The following is a 23,226-nucleotide window of genomic DNA, read 5'->3' as shown; positions in this document are numbered from 1 at the left end:
TTTGCAATCAAAAGGGAAGTCAATATCTTTTCCCCATGTATGTATATAATTGGGTGCCCTATGCCAAGAATGCATTCCCGATATTTTATAGACATTTCAAAATTTATTCATGTTATTTATCGTCTGCCGTTCTCATTGAAGCTCAAGGTGGATTACATAGTGGAAGTCAGTTCAATCAATAGGATGAGTAGCTAGTAATCTACCAGAGGTAAATCCAGTTTGATTCAAACATGTGTAGGGGCACTGTGGAAGGGCATTATTATCTCGAGGAGATAGTGGCATGTCTCACTTCTCCCATAACAAAATCAGGTCGGGGTGATATGCTTTTAAGCTTGAGGGTGGGAAGCACTCCAGGTGTGGCTGATGTGTGCTTGGTAAACCGATCTGGGGTAATGAATTAGAGATAAAAACTCAGAAAAAAGAGGCATGAAGGGGGGGGGAGAGATGGGCTATGGCTCGGGGACCTCTCCCTCCCTGTTCCAGCAGAGCCCTAATAGCAGAAGGAATGGTCTAGTAAGTATGTTGCATTTCCTAATGTGGAGGGGGGCTATAATTCATGTTGTTGATTGAATCAGTTTGTTTAACATAAAGCTTGGCTTGAAACTCACTGGTGTGGTCAAGTAAGCCGGTACAAGTCCAGCATGTTACGCTGAAGTTTCCCAGAGGCTCTCTGCCAAACCAAATGGTGCTGGTCTCAGAAGCAGTCCGTCTCCTTTTCTGTGAACAGGAAAACCTGCTGCAATTTCTTCCACGCAGAACAGAAAACGTGCTGAAGCTAAGTTTTATTTACAAAAGAAAAAAAACATACAAAAGACTAAACATTCTCAACATTTTCAGTTCACTTGCTGCTCACATAGCTTTAGAAAAACTAATGGTAGTAAGTCAAACTAGAGCAAATGAACTCTTTTCGTGTTCAGGTGCAGAACCTACAAAGTTCGAAAAATCAACAACATTTACTATCTTTTCTCCATTCTTGAAATCAAGTCATCGCAGATTTTTGTCAGTTCTTCATTTTCCTTCACCTGTTAAGAAAGAATCAGTACATTTAAAAAGTCACCCAATTCTAAAACAGTTGCTCACAGATTGACAATTGGGGGAGTGGGTGCTACAGATGAACAATCTTATTTTTGACCAGCAAAAACACCCTAAGTAGGGTTTGCCAACGTATAGTTGGGAAATTCCAGGCGATTATGGGAGTGGAGCCTGGGGAGGGCCCTCCGCAGGGGATAATGCCATCGAGTCCCCCTTTCAAAGCAGCTATTTTCTCCAAGGGAACTAATCTCCCTAGTCTGGACAGAAATTGTAATTCTGGGAGATCTCCAGGCCCCACCTGGGAGGTTGGCAACCCTAATCATAAAGGATGCCAGAAGGAGGACCTGTAAGAATTTGGATTGAGGCAGGCGGAGTGGTAAACTCATCAACTTCATCTTCACCTGTCTGCCTTAGTCCATAGCTGTTCTCCAAGCAGAGCAGTGACCTCCTTGCTCGAGGGAAACCTCCTGACACATTCACATGAACACGTGAAGCTGCCTTCTACTGAACTAGACCCTTGGTCCATCAAAGTCAGTACTGCCTACTCAGTCCGGCAGCGGCTCTCCAGGGTCTCAGGCAGGGGTCTTTCACATCACCCACTTGCCTGGTTCCTTTAGCTGGAGATTGAACCTGGGACCTTCTGCATGCCAACCAGGTGCTCTATCACCGAGCCACAGCCCCTGCAGCTACAGATTATGTCTCATGGCACCTATTCCTGTGGAAGGCTGGAATACTGAAGAATCCCCCGCCAGGACTTAGGACTGACCTTCTGCTCGACAAGTCTCTCCAGCGACTGGGCTCTCACTTGTTCCTTGCGCAAGCTAGCCTGCAGTGCCGCTACTTCTGCTTTGGCTTTGCTCCTTACTTGAGCAATCTCTTCATTGGCTCTAAATCAAGAGAAAGTTCGGCTGATCAGTCATTTCAGACAGAGAGACACACACACTATTTTAAATCAGAACAGCATGGGAGCCAGCCAGATCCCCCGCCATACGTTACGCACTGGCATAATTTTTCTTCCGCATGCGCCTTCAGCGCTTGGTATCTCTTCTCTTCCTTCTCAATTCTGGCCGCTTGGTCTTCGACACATTTCTTCAAGGCCTCTTCATTCTGTTATTAGATATTCATATATCATTGTCTAACATGGGCCCCCTCAAACATCACACTCTTTAGGATGTCAAACAGCAAAAACAAACGGTTACCCACGTAAACACTCAAGAACAAGACTCGGCAAGAGGTGAAAAACAGCAGAGTGCCAAGACAAAAACCCATTCCCCGAGGGAGAGATTCGGCCACAGCCTTTCCTCGTGGTTCGAGGAAACTTACAATAATAGTTTAAAAACATCCCCTGCAAAAACCAAAAATAAACTGGCAAACCCCAAATCTCTCCCCTTCCCCCCTTAAAAGCCACCTGCTATTCAACTGCCCCCCACCTCCCCCAAATAACTCTGGCAAACAGGGAGGCCTTCAGCGACTCCTTAAGCCAGCATGGGGAGCCAGAGCGGTGTAGTGATTTGGAGCGGTGGACTCTGATCTGGAGAATCTGGGTTTGATTCCCTTCTCCTCCACATGAGCGGTAGACACTAATCTGGTGAACTGGATTTGTTTCCCCACTCCTCCCCACGAAGCCAGCTAGGTGACCTTGGGCCAGTCACAGTTCTATTAAGAGTGCTCTCAGCCCCACCAACCTCAGTTTGATTCTCCCTTGGTAGAGAAAGTGGGCATATAAAAACCAACTCTTCTTCTGAAAATCTCCAAGGACGGGGCTCCCCATAACTCTTCAGGGAACCCCTTCCACAGAGCTGAAGTCACAATGGAAAAAGGCCTTATTCTGTTCCTAATGGCTCTGAACCCCTTAAAGCAGAGGAGGGGGAGGAGGCACCTGTTCCAAGTGCGTTCATTCATGGGTCACAGGATCCAGCCAAGTGTTCGCAGGTGAACATTAACGGCATTACCAAGGGATACAAGCAAAAGTTCTGACCCGGCCACAGGAATCTAGAGACAGAAGTTTCAACGGTGGAGACCAAGGGACAACTAATCTTCCTGTCAGTTGGGGTTTTAAAGCCAAGGATCAGGTCACAGGCTTCAGAGAAAAAACAGGGGTTATATGTTGAAGAATTTGGAGAGGTTTTGAAAACAGCTGACACCACAAGGTGCTCTGGAAGGAACACACAAAGCTGCAAGGATGAACGGAAGAATTGTTTGAGGGAACAGAAGTCTCTCGGGTGGCTGAAGGGGAAGAGCCGGAGGGACTCACCTTTTGAAAGCCCTCTATCGCCTCTTTCCGTTTCTCAGATCGTTTGAGGAGGTCGGCGAAGGATTTCTCCATGGAGTTCAGATCACAGAGAAGTTGCTGTTTCTCATCCAGTACTTTCTGCAGCTCTTTTTTGGCAAGTTCCTTTTGGTTCTCGGAATCCTCTAAAGAAACAAATAGGAGCAACTGATACAACAGCTTGGTGTAGTGGTTAAGAGCGGTGGTTTGGAGCAGTTGGGGTCTGATCTGGAGAGCCGGGTGTGATTCCCCACTCCTCCACATGAGCGGGGCAGGCTAATCTGGTGAACTGGATTTATTTCCCCACTCCTACACATGAAGCCAGCTGGGTGACCTTGGGCTAGTCACACACTCTCAGGGTGTCTGTTGGGGGGAGGGGAAGGTGATTGTAAGCCGGTTTGATTCTTCCTTAAGTGGCAGAGAAAGTCGGCATATAAAAACCTCTTCTTCTATAGCTCAGAAGAGGCAGAAGCCTAGGAAACACTTCTGTACACGCCCCTCCCATTTCCACAGTTGGGGACCCCTGGTTTAATTGTGAAACATCAGAGCAGCTATGCCAGATCTGACCAGCAGCCTCCATTTAGCCTAGCACCCTGTTTTACAAAGCTGTCATTTGCCCCTGCTGCATTCAGATTACCACCTCCCTAACTGATTAGGCCCATTTAGTCATCAGGGCCAATAGCCACTGATTGAACAAACCAATCTCCTTTTACAGCCAAATGACTAGTGGCCATCACCCAGAAGTTCTTCTTTTGACACCCCCCACCCCATCCTGAAACTTTGTATAGGGCTGATTCATATAGCCAAACCTTGGAAGCCAAACACGGAGCCAGGCTAGCCAATGTTAATTGCCTCTGACCTCCTAAAAAGACAAAGTAGCAAAAATCTCAATGCTACAGTTATACATTTGCACTTACCCACTACTTGCGTTATGGTGCCTTCAAACCCCTCAAGTATTTTCCTAAAGAGGAAAATAAATTTAAGTCCTATACATTGCCAGAAAGTTTACAAGATTTCACACATTTGAAAGGGTGGCCCTGCTCTTTCCCTGCTAATTTAAATAGACCCCTTTAACATTCCAGAAAGTAGGTGGATTTGACTCAAGACGGAAGCTTCCTCTGGCTAGAATCTGAACGCAACATGTTCGGCCTTAGGAGGGGATGAATTCCCAAATGCAGTCTCTTGTACAGGGAGATCATAAAAGCCAGGGTAGTGGTTAGTTCTGGACTGGGATCTAGAAGACCCAGGTTTGAATCCCTGTTCTGCCATGGAAACTTCTAGTTGACCTCGGGCAAATTAAACAACGCCTTGTAAGGTTGCTGTGAGAATGAAATGGAGAATGATGTAAGCCATTTTTGGGAGAAAGGCAAGGTGGAAATGAAGCAAATATTAAAAGAGGATACAAGCTTCTCCCATTTCCTTGGCACTCCCCTGGAACCACTAGCTGCTCTTTGAATAATGACTCAAATTGAAGTGTTAGTCCTTCTGAGGAAACTGCTGTAGCATGTGGACTTACCTAATTGTACTTACCCCATTTCTTGTGTTTCGATGTAAATTTTGTCATACTTCGCCTTCCATTCCAAAACTTCCCTCTGCTTTTCTTGCATCTGTAAACGCAAGGTCCTTTAAGTACTTAACATAAATTGGCACAGCTTTCACCATCGCGGCAGGAACAAAGAAATACAGCTGGCGAGAGACCAGACTACACTTCAGGATATCCTGGGGCAAGGAGTTCCACAATTTAACCATGAGTGCCACAATTTTACTATTCACCTCAGAAGTTAGCTTTTGAACCACAGCGTCCATCTCGTGCTTAACCTTTTCTACAGCTTCATCCATGTCTTTTTGGCTATATTGCAATACGTCTATGATAGACTCAGTTGGCACTGGAGCACAAGAGAATGGCAAAGGATCACTGGTAGCTGGCATGTCTGCAGAAGCTTCCACCTGCAGTGAAAAAATGTAATACTTCATTCTCGCGAAAAAATGTAATACTTCATTCTCATAAAACATTCTGCACCTCATTTGCAATATCAAATGTTTAGAATACTATACTATGCAGGGTGGATTTGATTTAACTCAAATTTAAATCACTAGTCCCTCCTTCCTCACACTGAGCTCCTTGTGCAGATCCATTCCATTCCAAATAATCTTCTATTCCAGGGGTGGGGAAATGTCAGGCCTGGGGGCCGTTTAAGGCCTGCAAAATCATTTGGTCTGGCTTTTTGTGGGTCCTGGCAGATCTCTAGCTCATAAGGATCTAAGACAGCGGTTCCCAAACTGTGCTCCACAGAGCACTTGGTGCTCCAAGAAACATCTAGTGCTCCGTGAAGAGATTGGAAAGAAAAATACTACTGCCATTCGGTTTAGTATATAAGTGCTAAGTGAAAATTAGTGCTCCTTGATTAATTTCTCTCCTGAAAAGTGCTCCATGACTCAAAAAGTTTGGGAACCGCTGGTCTATTGGATTTACGTGAGGAAGGGCAAAAGGAGAAAGTTACTTCCTGCAATTGGGAGTAGGAAAGCAGCCCTGGACTTCTGCCCCACCTACCTCACAGGGGGTCTGTTGTGGGGAAGGTGATTGTAAGCCACTTTGATTCTTCCTTAAGTGGTAGAGAAAGTCAGCATATAAAAACCAACTCTTCTTTTTGTCAGCATCTGAGACTGCTGTGACCTTCTGAGATCACAAAAAGTACTAAGACAAGATAACTACTGGAAATATTCAGACAACACTCACCAGGTCTGGGGTTGTTCCTAGGAGGTTCACTTTTAGTAGTTCCTTGAGGCATTCAGGAGTTTTTATTTCATAAGGGGATATTTCAGTACACTGTCTATAAAAATTCAAATACTGAAATTAGCATGTGTAGTCCATTAACATAGAAAACAATGGAAGACTCTGCTTATGCCTACCCTAATGAAGCAGGAACTGAAGGTACTGCTTCAACTGCACGAGGACTGATTTTCTTGGGACTTTCAGTGAGCAGAGGATCAAATTTCAAATAGAGAGACTGTTTTCTCCAAGCCGATTCCTTGAACTGCAAGAAGAATCAGAAACCATTTACAGCCACCATCCTACTTATGTCATTCGTACCCCCGTCTTCCCTCCCCAGTAGGGTCCCAAAGCAGCTGACATTATTCTCCTGTCCCTCCTATTTTATCCTTGCAAGAACCATGTGAGGTAGGCTAGGCTGAGAGTGTATGACTGGCTCTAAGTCACCCAGGAAGCTTACATGGCATAGTGGGGATTTGAACCCGAGTCGCCCAGATTGTACTCCAACGCTTTAAGAAGAGTTGGCTTTTATATGCCGACTTTCTCTACCACTTAAAGGAGACTCAAACCGGCTTACAATCTCCTTCCCTTCCCCACAACAGACACCCTGTGAGGTAGGTGGGGCTGAGAGAGCTCTAACAGAGCTGTAAGTTGCCCAAGGTCACCCAGCTGGCTTAGTGTGTAGGAGTGGGGAAACCAACCCGGTTCACCAGATTAGCGTCCGCGGCTCATGTGGAGGAGTGGGAATCAAACCCGATTCTCCAGATCACAGTCCACCGCTCCAAACCACTGCTCTTAACCACTACACAACCATGGCTCTCGAACACAAACAAAGCCAGAGTCCCAGTGGGGCTTGAGCAAAGGACCCTCTGCTTACAAGGTCAGCATGCTAACCCCCTGAACTATGGAGGCCCCTGAGGATGGTGGATTAGTACACAGGCTGGACTCATCTGTATTCTTCCTTGTTCCCCTCTCAAGCAATGCTGACAGGCTAGTGAAGTATTGGGACAGCAAGAGCAGGAAAGGAGTTGTGTGCCTGGACAGGAGTGCCCTCTTGACCGCAGGGGAGACAATGGCCTTCTATGAAGAGAGCTCCTCTGCTGCAGCAGAGACAAATATCCTGTGCAGCTGTAAGCATTTGATACCAAGTGAGATAAAACATGTGTTGGGGGCTGTGGCTCAGTGGTAGAGCATCTGCTTGGCATGCAGAAGGTCCCAGGTTCAATCCCCAGCATCTCCAGTTAAAGGAACTAGGCAAGCAAGTGATGTGAAATACCCCTGCCTGAGACCCTGGAGAGCTGCTGCCGGTCTGAGTAGACAATACTGACTTTGACGGACCGAGGGCCTGATTCAGTATAAGGCAGCTTCATGTGTTGGGTTTGGCTCTAAACATGGGTATGACACAGCCTGCTCAGTGTCAAACCAGAACACTTACTAGTCGGCTGAAACCAAGATCATATAAAAGTCAGTTAGTACAGATGGTTAGTAAAATTCCAAAGCAAGGGAGTGGGAAAATGAGTTGACACAAGTCTGACCAGGAACCCGATTAAAACATCTTAATTCTGTATGCCTACAAGGTGGCTTCATCTGGCAACATTCAGCACACTGGAATGGGGGGGGGGTGAGTAGGAGAGCCAGCATGGAGCAACGGTTAAGAGCTGTGGACTCTAAATCTAGAGAGCCGGTTTCAAGTTCCCACTCCTCCACATGCAGCCTGTTGGGTGACCTTGGGCCGGTACAGTTCTCTTCAAGCTCTCTCAGCCTCACCTACCTCACAAGGTGCCTGTTGTGTATGTGCGTGGGGGGGGTTTCTAAGCCACTTTGAGACTCCCTTCAGTAGAGAAAAGTGGGGTATAAAAACCAACTCTATATGGGAGATGCTACTCATTAGACTGGGTTCACATTGGCAGGAAGGATTCAAGTAATGACAGAGAACCAGCATGGTGCAGGGGTTAAGAGTGGCAGACACTAATCCGGAGATCCGGGTTTGATTCCCCACTCCTCCACATGAAGCCTGCTGACAGACCCTGGGCCAGCCACGGTTCTCTCAGAACTCGGAGCCCACACAGAGGCAGGTAATGGCAAACCACCTCTGAACGTCTCTTGCCTTGAAAACTCTAGTGTTGCCAAAATTCAGCTGTGACTTGATGGCACGCATACACACAGAGCAATCACACAGATCCTTAAGCATGTCTATTCCACCCACAAAATTCTCAACTTGAACGAAATGGCTAGCTATTCTTTGTGGGTTATTCTGTGATACCTAACATTGGTTCAGGGACCTATCCTTACCGAGGTCATTCCAAATTGCTCCAAGTAGTCCAGCTCTATGCTCATTCCTAAAACTAGAATGAAAAAAAAGTTAATGGCAGCATCTAGTACTGAGGCATCCAGCAAGGTATCTGTCCTTCCATGAGATTAAAAAAAGAAACACGGGATCATTATATTGCAACGGTCTGTGTGTTCTGAGAGCGCTACTAGCCCAGGCGGTCTGTTCTTTCCACCTTTTTGTTTCAGCCAGTTCCAAAATGTTAACTGGTAGGTGATTAACATCAGCAAATGTACTTGGGAAGCCTAAGCCATAAATCCATTCTGAAACACCATTGGGATTGGCCACTGACAAAGTAGATTCACTAGCTCAATTCTATGCAGTCGCCAGAAGCACTTGGCAACATGCAAGCATTTTCATCTAGATTCAGATTTGCCAAATGCTGTTCCAGAAGTCCCCACTACAAAGTGTGCAGAGAGCCACCCTCTCAGTTATGCTCAACCAAAAGTCATACCAGTACTTTATGCCCTGTGCGCCACCCCAAACACGAAAACAATAAGGTAAGATGTAACTATATTCACAAAAACACAGTAGCTGAACCACACCAACAGTGTATACACGGTACAGAGTACAAAAAGAGCCTTGGCTACTTACCGTGAAGGCTTCTTCTGCTCAGAGGGACGAAGGGCATCTTCATTATGGGTGTTTCCTTTTCCTCTTATCTCGGGAGGCAGGAACCAAATATTTAAATTTTTCTGACCTCTGAGGGTAAACGCCCCCTTGTGATCAGTTAAAGACTTTCCGAGCCTTATATATTTAAGATAGACTGAAGAAACATGTTAGTTATAATTCTATACAAGAAATAAGTTCCTAATAAACATTAACGATGAACCTTTAGGATAACTATAAGTCATGAACCAACAAACAGCGTTTAACTTGAATTGAACGTCAACTGGAAGTTAGATGTAACCATGATTACCTGTAATTTTATTTTATTTGTTTTATTTATATTTTACTGACGTCTGGGCGGGCAAGATGCCCTTCGTCCCTCTGAGCAGAAGAAGCCTTCACGGTAAGTAGCCAAGGCTCTTTCTCGCTCAGAGGGAGAAGGGCATCTTCATTATGGGACATACAAGAGCTGTCCCCCGCCCTTGGGAGGGTTAGACGTCCTGAAGTATACTTTGCAGTACTCGTCTGCCTAAGGCGGCATCTGCTGACAAGTATAGATCTAATTTGTAGTGTCTCACAAATGTGGACACCGAGGACCAAGTTGCAGCCTTACATATCTCTTCCATAAAGCACGGCAGTCGAAGGCTGCTGAAGTAGCCGCACTTCTTCCCAAGTGGGCAGTAACGCCCGCAGGAGCAGGTAGGTTACTTATTCTATAAACCTGTGTTATGTATAAGGTGATGGTCCTACTAATGGATGCCTTGGACATATGCTTGCCCTTGTCAGGTGGTGAGATATGAACGAATAAGGAGTCAGAGTTCCTAATAATTTTAGTAAGATAAATGTAAACAGGTAGTGCCCTTGTTAGGTCTAGCTAGTGCCAGGCCTTCTCCTTAGGATTCTTGGGGTTAGTGCAGAAGATGAAAGCACTATGTCCTGCTCCCTGTGAAACTTGCAGCTACATTTTGTCCTATCTCAGTGATTGGTTCGAATGGTAGTTGTGTGAGTGCTGTCAAAGCTGTGTGCAGGCTCTAGTTGTGAACCTGTGTCTAACAGGAGGAGCTAAATAACTGACGCCCCTTAAAAAGGCTTTTATGTGATGGTGTTTGGTTAAGCGGTATCCAGATACCTTGGGTACTATGGTAGCTATAGATGCCAGTTGCCTTTGTAGAGTGCAGGTAGCTAGCCCTAAGCTCTGTCCCTCCTGATGGCTTCCTTGTTGTCAATATGGTAGTGACGGCCACCGGGCTATAACCTAGGGCTATAAGTCATCTCCTTTCAGTGCCCATGCGGTCAGTTTGTACCACCCTGGATTGGGATGGCATATTGGGTCTTGTAGAGGGAGATCTTGTCTGTCTGGAAGTCTCCAATGGTTCTGTATGGACATCTGAATTATAGATGGGAACCACGGTCGTCGCAGCCAATATGGAGCTATGAATCTGACTGATGCTTTTTGAAGTCGTACCTTTCTCAATACCCTTGGAGGGAGGGGGGGAACCCGTACAGTAGGTCGTGTGGCCCTGGTGACATTAAGAGGTCCATTTGTTCCACCCCCTGTTGACGGTACATGGAATAGTACCATGGCAGCTGGTGGATGATGCTGGATGCAAACAGATGAATCTGTGGCGTGCCGAATCTCTGAGTAATAAGTTGAAAGACCTCTGGATGTAGAGACCATTCTGCCTCGCTGATGTCCTGTCTGCTGAGCCAGTCTGCTTGTATGTTGACTGTGCCCTGAATATGTTCTGCTGATTTTGATGAGAGGTTGGACTCGGCCCAAGGAAAAATGTAGTCGCTTCTGAGGATCATCCTGATTTCTAGGGCACTGATGTGAAGATTCTGTTCTTGATGGTCCATGTTGCTTGAGCCATTGTCCCTTGAGCGTGGCTTCCCAACCTGATAGACACGCGTCCGTGAAGATTTGAATTGGTGTTGGACGGAGATACCAACTTCCTTTCGTCAAATTCTGAGACTGAAACCATCATACTAGTCTTGATCTGACTTCCTCGGTCAGGATGAGATTTCTGTCACTTCTTCCTTGGTATGTCTCTTTGGTATGGCCTTAAGAACCATTGAAGAGGTCTTGCTCGTAAGCGTGCCCCTTGAACTGTGGGAATGCATGCAGACATGTGACCCTTCAGTTTGGTCAGGGACATTAGAGAAGGCGACCGGGAATTAATCGCTTTCTTTGCTAGAGATGAAATGTTGTGGATTTTTGTCCACTGGAAGGTATAAGGAGTTTGTCAGTGTGTCTATGTCCATCCCCCATCTCTCTCAATCGTTGGGATGGAACTAAGTGGGTCTTTCTGAAGTTGATTATGACCCGTGTTCTGTTAACCTCTTCAGAACTCTCTCTGAATGATCTATGCTCTGCTAGTTTGAGCTTGCGCAAATCAGAATGTCGTCTGAGAAGGGTGATTCTCACGCCCTCCTTGCGCAGAGATGTGACTGGTGTGTCCAGAACTTTGGTGAATACTCGAGGAGGGGCGATGATAACCCGAATCGTAAGGCCCTGAATTGGAAGAGGTGTCCCTTGTACGGAACCGAAGGAAACAACAATGTGCCGGGTGTATTAGAATGTAAGAAAATGCTTTTCCCTGAGGACCTGTGTGACTGACTTTAGTGTCTCCATCCTGAAGCGCTTTAATGGGATAATCTGTTCAGAAACTTGAGGTCTAGGATGGCTTTCCATCCGCCGCCTTTGTTGGGAACAGTAAAGAATACTGAATAGACTCCCAATGTATGCTCTAATGGTGAGACTGGCTCCATCGCCTTGATGTCTAAGAGGCCTCTGAAGTTCTATGGATTTTTTTTTTTGGGGGGGGGGGGAATGTTGGAGATATTACTAGTCGATGTGAAGGAGTGTAAGAAAAACTCTATCTGATAGCCTTGTGAGATAATGTTTGTGACCCAGAGGCCTGGTTGGGAGGTGACCACTGACGGTGTAATAGGCTGAGCCTGCCTTCCACTGACTGGTGGCTGGCGTCACTGTTTGGTTGGGCGGTCGGGTTTATCCCCTTTATTGCCCTGGAAGGTGGAGGATTTTGGAGATTTATTGAATCGTCCTCCTTTACTAAAGGAGCTGCGATTCTGGTTCCGGTGGTTTCTAGGTTGATCAGGTCTGTATCTTTGAAGTATATGGTATGCACGAAAGGACATAGGGGGAGTGATCCCTTGGATTCCTTGCGTAGAAACTTGTCTTTGGTCTCCACTGATATGGGGACCAAATTGTCTCCAAGCAAGGTCTTTCCCTGATACAGGAAGCCCATAATAACCAATTTTGATCTATATACTCCGCTTGCCAGGGGCGTACCCAGAGAGCCTTTCTGGCAGCTGAGGCTGTGGCTAGTGTTCTAGCTGCATATGACATGTTATCTAAGGAGGAATCAGCTAGAAAGAATACCACTCTCGAAAACATGGATGACATGGTATCTAAGGTAGAATCAGCTGGAAGGATACCACTCTCAAAAAAAAAACATGGATGCCCTTCTGGCATCTGATGCTGCGGCTAGTGTCCTAGCTGCATATGGCATGGTATCGAAGTTCGAATCAGTTAGAAAGAATACCACTCTAAAAAAAACATGGGTACTCCTGTAAAGGCGTTTCTTTCTTCCTGTGGAAAAAGTTGATATAACTTCCTAGTCCAAATTATTGCCGCTCTGTATACTAGGGCAGATGTGATAGAAGCGCTTGATAGTGAGTGCCAAGGCCTCTGAGCATTTATGCCTGCTAACTCTGCCTTCCTATCTGTAGGGTCCTTAATCATGGCAAGGCCATGTAACAAGGTTGAAGGAGTGAAGGCAGTGACAGGTGATTCTACTGAAGGCACTTTTAGAATTTTAGAAGCACCGATAAACCAAATATAAAGGCTTCCTAGAGGCTGTGGAGCATTGTATGGGTGCCATTGGTTTCTCCCGCTCTGCTTTCAACAGAGTTAGAAATAATCAAGCGCTGGCACAAACCTATCTGGAGTCTTTTCTCCCACTCTGAGTCCTCTGAGAGATCAAGAGTAGCTAGGTTTTTATGCCAATGCAGAAGGAAATCTTCTGCGTTAAATACTATAGACAGTCTGGGTACCAATTGGCAATTTTGGGACCGTGAATTAGCTTTCAGCGCTGCTTAGGCTGGCCAGCACGTACTCTCTTGGTACTACTTGGACTGGTGATTGGCTCACCAGGATCTCAGGCAGAGGTCTTCCACATCACCTACTACCAGAATTGGCCCTCTGCATGCCAATCCGACGCTCTGCCACTGAGCCATAGCCGTTCCCCTGCTTTGGCTGATATTCTGCCCTTTTAGCAATCAGATTACTGTTTGTGGTGCTGGAGGGTGTGATCCCTACGATCCCTGTATGGATGGGGCAGGATAAGGAGGTTGTACTGCCCTTAAGCCATCTGAGAAGGCGTTTTTAATCAGGGCGGAGAGCTCTGCTCTTATAGGAGTAAAACAGGCTGCATCTATGAGGGGGGGGGGCGAAGTCACCTTACCGGCAGTCGATGTCTCCGTTGATGCTTCCCGTCCTTGAATAATAATAGGCGAGCCGCCTGAGGACGGAGCATTGCGAGGCAAAAAGGCGAGCCGCCAGCCTCCTTCATTTTCCCCGTTTGTGCAGTGTGGGAGAAGTGGCTATAGCCGCTGTGTTCTCCTGGCTGCTTCCCGCTGCTTCCCGTCCTTGAATAACAATAGGCGAGCCGCCTAAGGACGGAGCATGGCGGGCGAGGCAAAAAGGCGAGCCGCCAACCTCCTTCATTTCCCCCGTTCATGCTGTGTGGGAGGAGCGGCTACCGCCGCTGTTTTCTCCCGGCCGCTTTCTGTTGCGATCTGGCAGTCGCGTCTTTCAGGCGCGGCAGAGCAGCGTGCGTTTTGCAGCAGGCATTTGGCGCGCTTGTTAGCGGTCGAGCCAAGCCGTTTGTACTTGCCTGCGCCGTTCTTGCCGCTTTTGCCTTTCCCTTTTGAGTTTTGGTCCTCAGGTCACCAGAGTGACTGTCCGAGGGTTCATCTAATTGTAGTGGTAAGGCCACTAGCAGGCTAGGGTCTAAATTGGCAGGTGCTATATAGCTGTCCTGATGCCAATCCGCCATTTTTTTTTTTTTTTTTTTTTTTTTTTGGAGGGAAAAGACCCTTCTGAGGAGAATAGGCAGAAAATTAAGACAGTAAATAGAATTGAGTAGTAGATTAGTTAGGTTAAGTTTAGGTTTGTTAAAATAAGAATATTTTTAGGTCTAATAAGTAAGGTTAAGGTTTCTCTATTATTTCTGTAGCAGAGAGCTGCTAGAAGGCTGCTCTCCCGTTCAAGGCAGGAAATAGAACTGATCACAAGGGGGCGTTTACCCTCAGAGGTCAGAAAAATTTAAATATTTGGTTCCTGCCTCCCGAGATAAGAGGAAAAGGAAACACCCATAATGAAGATGCCCTTCTCCCTCTGAGCGAGAAGTACATGGCTATAGGGCACAAACTAATGACAACATCTAAATGATTTTTTACAAGTAAATATTAAAGATGTATATATAACACTGGTTACATGATTATTTATTTGAATGAGGACAACGTATTGCGATTCATTACTTTGGATAAATACGACTCATTCTGATGAAGAGTACTTCGAAACGGGGCAAGAGCCGGCAACCTGTGTTCATTCTGAGAAGACAGTTTACAGATTCAATTGCCAAGGTTTTTCATTTGAGAGAGATCACAGAACAGAGTGATCCTTGCCCATTTCCTTGGAACATGGGTGCCACATTGGAGAACGGTGCTCAGAACGACAGGCAGCTCCCAAATTATCACCATGCTATTTGTTCACTAGCTTGGCCTGTTACAAGCATACTGTACAGGGCAGACTTAAGAAGTACAGCGCCCTCAAGCACAGGATGCCATTCTGTATTCCAACTGTTGTTCCACACACTTGGAACGGCTCTACACAGACCTCTATAAAGCAGCCCTCATCTTAATGGGGAAGCATTCAGAGATTCAGACACGTTCTCATGATCTCCCTTTGCTCCCAAGTAGCCATGGATGGAGCAACTGCTTACAGCACAAGTACACAAAGCCGGATGTGGCTGTTCATCTTGTTCAAATCCTTATTATTAAAGCGCCCTTTCAAACCTTTGCAGATAAAGTCACAGGCCTTACTTTCTCTGGGGGATCTGAACTCTTCATTGTCTCCATTAACCATCATTTCAGACAATCCACAAGACGTTTTTGACATTAAGCCACAATTACTTAACGATGCATCGCCATCACCCAAGGAGGTGCTCTGGCTCGCCTAAGAGGCAAACAAAGATTTTATGAAATTTCCATAAGGCCTACATTGCACAGTTTGTATTTAACTTGCTCATTTCACCAAGTAGTGTTTTAATATTGTGGCAGAGGCCCCAATTATACAACTGGATCAGAGAACAAGACAGATGGGGCCTACAGATTTCAGCAGTAGCAAGATGCTTCCATTAACCCTGTACTCTAGGGAAAATATTTTAGCCCCCATCCTTTATTTTGTGGCTAGTAGCTAATGTATAACTGACAAACAAAGCTCAGATCTTTAAACTGCCACATAATATTCACTTTCCAGTTAATGTTACTTTAATCCAGAAATGCCAGTAAAGTAAAATGATCTTGACTATATGATCTGCTAGAAGAAAATGGCCCATTTTATTGGAACTGATGTTCCATTGAAGAACAGAGAAAATGCTCAATTCAGCACAACCACAGAACGCAATATTGGATGAAGAATTCTTTGGCATGGATTCCACGCTAAGCCTCTACTCCAGGAAGGCATTTCAGTCACTGGAATCAGCTTCCTCTTTGTTTTTCCCCCCACTGTGGCCCTGAGGGCTGCTCTCGGGGGACAAGAAACCCTCGGAGTTGCATGAGACACAAGCTGGCAGACATCACATGACACACCCTTCCATTAGCCAAAATTTACTGAGGAATAAGCCAGTATTGTGGGAGTTTTCAAAAAAGCAGATTTCCAGCCTTTAAGACTGCACAAATAGGCTTGAAGCCACAAGCAAGTATGAGTAGGATTTCCAGTAGCCAAGGAAGGTATGGACTTTCCTACTCTACATAGCTGTTTGCCCTTCCTCCCCCCATGACTAGCAAAAGGAACTATGCAAAAGAGACAAGCACAAGCCTAAGTGGAATATTCATCATTCATACACATTATAGAAGGAAGTTTTGACACAACTGGAGTTGTGCTGATAGGAATGCACTGTAAAAATACTCTCTAAGGAGAGTTACTACAGTCTAAGCCCATTGAAATGAATGGGCTTAGACTGGAGTAACTCTCCTTAGGAATGCACTGTTAGTGTAGAAATGACGCACTCCTCAACACAGGAATTACATTTATCATACACAGGCACCAGACCTTCAGCTCTCTTGCAGGCTCAGATGGAGTTTCCTCTGCTTCAACCAGAGCTTTGCTTCCTGTTACCATTAGCTCAGTCTTTTCCCTGTAGAGAAACAGAAGGCCAATCTTATAGCACTTGACAACTAAAAAATGTTTCAATATACTTTGACAACTATGTCTTCTTTACACATCTATGTTTCCATTTCTGCTCTCGGTATCTTCACTTGTTCTCTAAGCAACACATCCTGTTGAACTTTTAACAGCTATAGAGGTAATTAGTTCCCCATACAAGACAATTGGTTCAGCCTCCGCTTCCTCTATATTGGCACTCCCATCACCACCAAGAAGTTTTAACCACCAGATTTGCCTGTGGCCCAGATTTGTCGAGGCCTGGATTAAGCATCAAAATTGAGAATGCCAGGCCGCTTTAAGTAAGTAACATCAGAGGCCTCCACAGTCTTTGCTTATGCTGCTTTCTGCCCTTGTTGCCTGCTCCGCATTTTTTTAAAAAAACTTATACCGTATATACTCGGGTATAAGCCGACCCGAGTATAAGCCGACCCCCCAAATTAGAGGCCAGAAAAGGGAATTTCTTATTGACCCGCGTATAAGCCGAGGGGCAATAAGAAATTTCCTTTACCCGCAATGCTGCGCTCTAAAATGGCGGCCGCCATTTTAGAGCGCAGGGCCCCTGCCCCAGGTCGCCCTCCCGCCGCCTCCCAGGCCCTCCCGACCCACCCCGACCCCAGTCCCATCCAAGGGGGGAGGGGGAAAAGACCCTGAACCCACTCCTTACCTGGAGAGGCGGCGAAGCGGCGGCGGCGCGTCCTTCCTGGGCTGGCAGGAGGCCCCTCCAGGCCGCTGCCGGCCGGAGGAAGGCGCCCAGGCGCGTGGGCGGTAGCGGCGCGACGGGCAGGGGCCTCCCATGGCCCCTCCCGGCGGGGAAAATGCGGCGGGGGCCGGGAGGGCCGGGGAAGCCTCTCTGCGACTGCAGAGAGGCTGCCCAGGGCCCCTCCCGGCGGGAGAAAATGGCGGCGGGGGCCGGGGGGGCAGGGCAGCTTCCCTGCGGCTGCAGAGAGGCTACCCAGGGCCCCTCCCGGTCGGGGAAAATGGCGGCAGGGGCCGGAGGGGGGGGCCAAGGCAGCCTCTCTGCGGTTGCAGAGAGGCTGCCCAGGGCCCCTCCCGGCGGGAGAAAATGGCGGCGGGGGCCGGAGGGGGCCAGGGCAGCTTCCCTGCGGCTGCAGAGAGGCTGCCCAGGGCCCCTCCCGGCGGGAGAAAATGGCGGCGGGGGCCGGGGGGGCCAGGGCAGCTTCCCTGCGGCTGCAGAGAGGCTGCCCAGGGCCCCTCCCGGCGGGAGAAAATGGCGGTGGCTCGGCAGCAGAGGTAAGTTCCCCCCTCCCTCCTCCCTCCTCCCCCCTTCTACCGTATTGACCCGTGTATAAGCCGAGGCCGGCTTTTTCAGCCCTTTTTTTGGGCTGAAAAACTCGGCTTATACACGAGTATATACGGTAAACTCCGTGAAAAGACTAGTTTTACATTACTTCTCTCCATTCCAAGATGATTCCGGATTCAAGAAAATACTCACTGTGCCTCAGGTGGCGTATCTACAGCTTTGGGTTCACCTGGTGAACTACACTGCTGTGTTGGAGAAGATTCTGGTTTTGCTGGGATGTTGTTCTCTTTGATATTCTTTCTCTCAGTCGTAAGCATAGCCTTCTCAGGAGAATTCTGAATTTTGCAACTGCTAAAGGGCTTCAAGTCAGGATCATCAGAAGAATCCACATCAAAATCTGAAGGTGCCTTGGGGACTAAACTTTCCTCTCTTCCATCCAAGTTTTCCTCCTCAGTCCTGCTCAGGGAGTTCCTGTGAAGTGAATCCGGTTTCTGGGAAGTGGTCTCTATTTCCACCAGCTTGCCTAGTTTTCCTGGAGATAGTTTGACAGAGGGTGTCCCAGAGAAGTCAAATTTTATTAATTCCAGTTTTGACATACTGGCTTCTTCCTCATTTTCCTGGGAGATTTTGTTTGCAACTGGAGAATCTGGCGGCTCTGACAGCCCTGTTTGAAAGGAAATTATTTCCATGCATTTGTCCTTTGTAGAAGTAGCATCTAGTTCAACTGTTTGTTGACACCTGTTGAAAAGCAGCATCTAGTTCAGCCTTTTTTTTAAAAAGATGGATTTTTTACCCTGCTTTTCCCTACCTTTAAGAAGAATCAAACCGGCTTACAATCATCTCCTTCCCTTCCTCTCCCCACAACAGACACCTTGTGAGGTAGGTGAGGCTGAGAGAGCTCTGAGAGAACTTAGTCCAATGTCACCCAGCAGGCTCCATGTGTAGGACTGGGAAAACCAACCCAGATCACCAGATGAGTCCACCATTCATGTGTACAAGTGGCGAATCAAACCCACCTCCCTATTAGAGTCCGTTGCTCATGGGGAAGAGCGGGGAATCAAACCCGGCTCTCCAGATTAGAGTCCACCGCTTTTAACCCACTACACCACACAGCTGGTTAGCTCAGATTTGTAAGGATACTCGGGACACACATGTACATCCAGCACTCATCCCCCTTCGTGAAAAGGCCAAGTACAAGAAGAGTTTAATCATCCAGGTCTAGTATGTGTTCACTGAGCCTTTGCTACCCACTTCAGGTGCTCGATTGTTAGGCAGTCCTAGCCCACCTGGGACACAGGCAAGCTTCCTTTAAGAGTATAGAAGTTTCCCTCTCTGGTTAGTGGTTCAATCTAGAGGCACACCTTCCTAGGAAGAGGCTGGGTGGGGCACAGTGGGATTTACCTTTTATTTCTGGGACCTTTAACTACTTATACAAATAGGGTTTTTAAAAATGAAATAGAAGTTTAGTCTGTTGCACCCACATATAATAAGAGTACTTTTTACCTGGTGAATGTGAACTCAGAAGGCAGGGAGACACCTGCTTGGATCTGAACTAATCAGATCAATAAAATTTCCAGATGAGGGTGATTCTCAAATGAAAGAAAAATCTCTTGAGAAACAGAAACAGAACACCTGGGTTGCAAGTTACTAGACAAGCATGCCACTAACTCATAACCTGCCAGCGGCAGCAAAAAAGAATCCTATATATTGGGTCAGTGAATAAAGCTGAAGGCATGAATGCCTCATTGAGGTCTAGTGGCTTGAAGCCATAGCCAGCTAAATTCAATGAACACCCCCCAGAATTAAAAAAAAGCCCCCCAGAGGACCTGTTTTGCCCCATGTGATGACAGTTTCAAGAACTCTGATGTTTCCAAAGCAAGTAAGTCCCTTGAGAGGAACAAGCAGTACCTGCCTCAGAGAGTACCAGCATTTGCCACAGCCATACTGGGGAGTGTGGACACAGGCACTGGACACAGGCAGTCAAAGCACCCTCGGGCTTTGGGGCAGAGCAACAGTTGCCAGCCACCTTCTATGTGATGCTAACGCAAACGTCTCTGCCTGGGCTTAAAGCTGTGTTGTGTCCCTGGTAGAAAGCCTACGGCAGCACCTCTGCCGCTCTCGGACTCAAAGATCAGCAGGCTCGGCTGCCATGGAATTCCAATGGCGTAGTCTAGAAAATCATTGGTAGATTCTCCTCTTTGAAAGGGCAGCCCCTGCCAACTAAGCAACCATCCTGTGTCTTACAATCCATCCTGACTTAAGTTGTACACAATTGTGACACGGGGATGGTGCCCCGATGGACTAGCCACAGAGGATGGTGCCCAGATGGATTATCAGTTTATGGTCGTTTTGGGACCACAGAGCCCAAATTTAGCAACTCCATCTCAGAACTCCGTGCCGGTTGACATCTTTCCCTGAAGAAAGGGAGGGGCTGTGCCTCAGTGGTAGAGCCTCTGCTTGGCATGCAGAAGGTCCCAGGTTCAATCCCAGTTAAAAGGACTAGGCGAGCAGGTGATGTGAAAGATCCTCTGCCTGAGACTCTGGAGAGCCGCTGATGGTCTGAGCAGACAATACTGACTTTGATGGACCAAGAGGGGTGTGATTCAGTAGAAGGCAGCTTCATGTGTTCATGTGACACAGCAAACAATGTTTTACTTACCCAGCACTGGGTATACAGATGTCAAAATCCTCTGGAATCACTTCATGGTCTTTTATTATTGGATGCGGTTCTACTTTTTTCTTTGAGCCTGGACTCAGAATCTTGCAATTCTGAAGATCCCGTACAGGTACTTGAAAAGTTACCTTACAAAGGAGAAATGAAAGTAAACAGTTATTAGGTGCCTGATATTAGGCGCAACCAAGGCCAGCAAGGCAAATAACTTCCGATATGACTAGCACCTTCCTTCACACATCTGGACTCTTCCTACCCAGTCACTGTATAGTCGCCCCTCGCTACTAATTCTAAACAGGTCACTCTAAAGCTACATGGTCCTACCATGTCAGCATTCGCCTAAAAACTGAAGAAACACAGCCCATATAACACAGCATTTCTCTCCATAGAAAAGCTGTTACACTGAGACAACAGAAAAGAGCAAAAGAGTCCCAGGAGCACCTTAAAGGCTAACAAGGTTTCTGGCAGGGGCATGGAGCTTTCGTGAGCCACAGGCTCCCTTCTTTCAGATATAGCTAGAACGTGATTCCATCTATCCTTAAGCAGAGACGAGTGAGTTGTGTGTCTAATTCACTCGTCTCCACTTAAGGATAGATGGAATCACATTCTAGCTGTAACTGAAAGAAGGGAGCCTGTGGCTCACGAAAGATCCATGCCCCTGCCCGAAGTCTTGTTAGCCTTTAAGGTGCTCCTGGGACTCTTTTGCTCTTTTCTACTGCTACAGGCAGACTTAGCATGGCTGCCCATTGTGATCTATTGATGCAACAGTAATACTAAGGGGGGGAGTCTTTGCAAAAGGAACAGGCTCAAGCATTAGTTCTCTGTGTATAATCCAAACCTATGGTGCACTCTCCGCAATTCTATCCCATACATATATTCTCATGGGTCATATAAGGAAAAAAACCCTTCCTCATCACAGTTAAGGAACTTGCAGGCCCTAGTCTAATTCCTATGTAGCTTCCCCCAGCGTGGTGTAGTGGATAAGATCCTAAAGTCAGGCAGCAGGTAACAAGTTATGTGGCAGGTCAGGTACATTCAGCCACTGGTACTCCATTATAAGGGGGGGAGCCTTTATGGTTTGCAGCATTTCTGACCAGTCTTGCCACTACACTTTGATGGCCCTTCAGGAGTCAACTCACAACCCTGGAACACAAGTTGAGGCTATGACTGCGGGCTCTTCCAACTGTCTGGATCCTACAAGGAAACTATGCTTGATATCAACATTTTAAACTTTTTATACTATTTACTCGTTTTTAAAAAACAAGCCATCCTACCTAGCCGTGTTAGTCTGTCAGTAGCAGCAGAAAAGAGCAAGAGGCCAGTAGTACCTTAAAGACTAAGCAAACTTCTGGTAGCTTCTGTGAGTCACACCTCACCTCTAGCTGTATCTGAAGAAGTGAGCTGTGACTCACAAAAGCACATTCCCTGCCAGAAATTTTGTTAGTCTTTAATGTGCTACTGGACTATTGCTCTTTTCCACCTATTATAAACAATGCAAAAGAAAGGTCTAACCCAACACATAACATTTGCCTTCTGCCTGTTGTTCATTTAACTAACTGACCCACCTTGATAGATGTTCACGTAGCAAGAACATTCAGTTGTATAGCAGTGTAAGCAAATAAATTTAACTAACCAACCCTATCTAGCCACAGCCTGTTTATTGCAATATTTTTGTTATTATTGCAAGTTTTTTTTAAAAAAGAGTCACCTTAACGTTCCTCGCTACACCCTTGGGTGGCACATTTTCTTTCTGTGAAGGGCATAGAATAGAAGGCCTGCTGGTGGCCTCTATAGATGCAAAATCAAAATTTTCCATGGAAGAACCATCTCCAATGTTTTCAATATCGACAGCTTGCAGACTCATTCTGGAAAAGAAAACAAAGGCACATCAATTTGACTTTCATGTAACAAGAGACTTAGCCCTCTGGGCTTTGTAAAGCGGCAAAACTAAGAATATAAGAAGAGCCCTGCTGGATCTGACCAGTGGTCCATCTAGTCTAGGATCCTTTCTCACACAGTGGCCAACCAGTTCTTCTGGAGTGTGTTATAGTTATGCGTGTTATATTACATTGATTTTACTGTTGTTACCTGCCCTGAGCCTGGCTGAGAGATACATAAATACTTTTAGACCAGCGGTTCCCAAACTGTGCTTCACGGAGCACTTGGTTCTCCGTGAAACATCTCCTAGTGCTCTGTGAAGGGACTGGAAAGAAAAATAAATAAATGTGACAAGATCTCAAAATTGTGAATTTTTGCAGCCATGAACTGTGTGTAGGGTAAGTAAAAATGGTTTTAAATACCAGATCCGTGTGGATAAAATATTGTGGGTTTACAATACATGCTTTGAATCTGTTCTCAAAATGTGTTGCGCTTTGCAAAAGGGCAAAATCCACTAGCAAACAACAGTTTGGGCACTTTCACACATGCTGAATAATGCACTTTCAATTCACTTTCAGTGTACTTTGAAGCTGGATTTTACCGTGTGAAATGGCAAAACCCACTTGCAAATGATCGTTAAAGAAGACACTGAGGGGATATGATCACCATCTTCATGTACTTGAAGGGCTGTCATATAGAGGATGGTGCCGAGTTATTTTCTGTTGCCCCAGAAGGTCGGACCAGAACCATCGGGTTGAAATTAAATCCAAAGAGTTTCCATCTAGACATTAGGATGAACTTTCTAACGGTTAGAGCCGTTCCTCAGTGGAACAGGCTTCCTCGGGAGGTGGTGGGCTCTCCTTCCCTGGAGGTTTTTCAGCAGAGGCTAGATGGCCATCTGTCAGCCATGCTGATTCTATGAACTTAGGCAGA

General features: G+C 46.5%; 1 protein-coding gene across 1 annotated transcript; it reads right to left on the bottom strand.

Moving 5' to 3' along the window:
• Positions 1–956: 956 nt before the first annotated feature.
• Positions 957–22,279, bottom strand: TACC3 (transforming acidic coiled-coil containing protein 3). Its single transcript, XM_056848317.1, has 14 exons — positions 22,124–22,279; positions 20,404–20,546; positions 16,370–16,454; positions 15,139–15,271; positions 8,364–8,416; positions 6,223–6,336; positions 6,039–6,149; positions 5,075–5,248; positions 4,832–4,908; positions 4,219–4,262; positions 3,287–3,447; positions 2,033–2,139; positions 1,799–1,919; positions 957–1,022 (listed from the first exon to the last, which is right to left on the bottom strand). The coding sequence occupies exons 1-14, from the start codon at positions 22,277–22,279 to the stop codon at positions 957–959; spliced, it is 1,545 nt and encodes a 514-aa protein (XP_056704295.1).
• Positions 22,280–23,226: the final 947 nt, after the last annotated feature.

This window comes from Euleptes europaea, chromosome 4 (assembly GCF_029931775.1).
Source record: "Euleptes europaea isolate rEulEur1 chromosome 4, rEulEur1.hap1, whole genome shotgun sequence".
NCBI classification, from domain to species: Eukaryota; Metazoa; Chordata; class Lepidosauria; order Squamata; family Sphaerodactylidae; genus Euleptes; species Euleptes europaea.
This window is presented reverse-complemented; position numbering and strand designations above follow the sequence as displayed.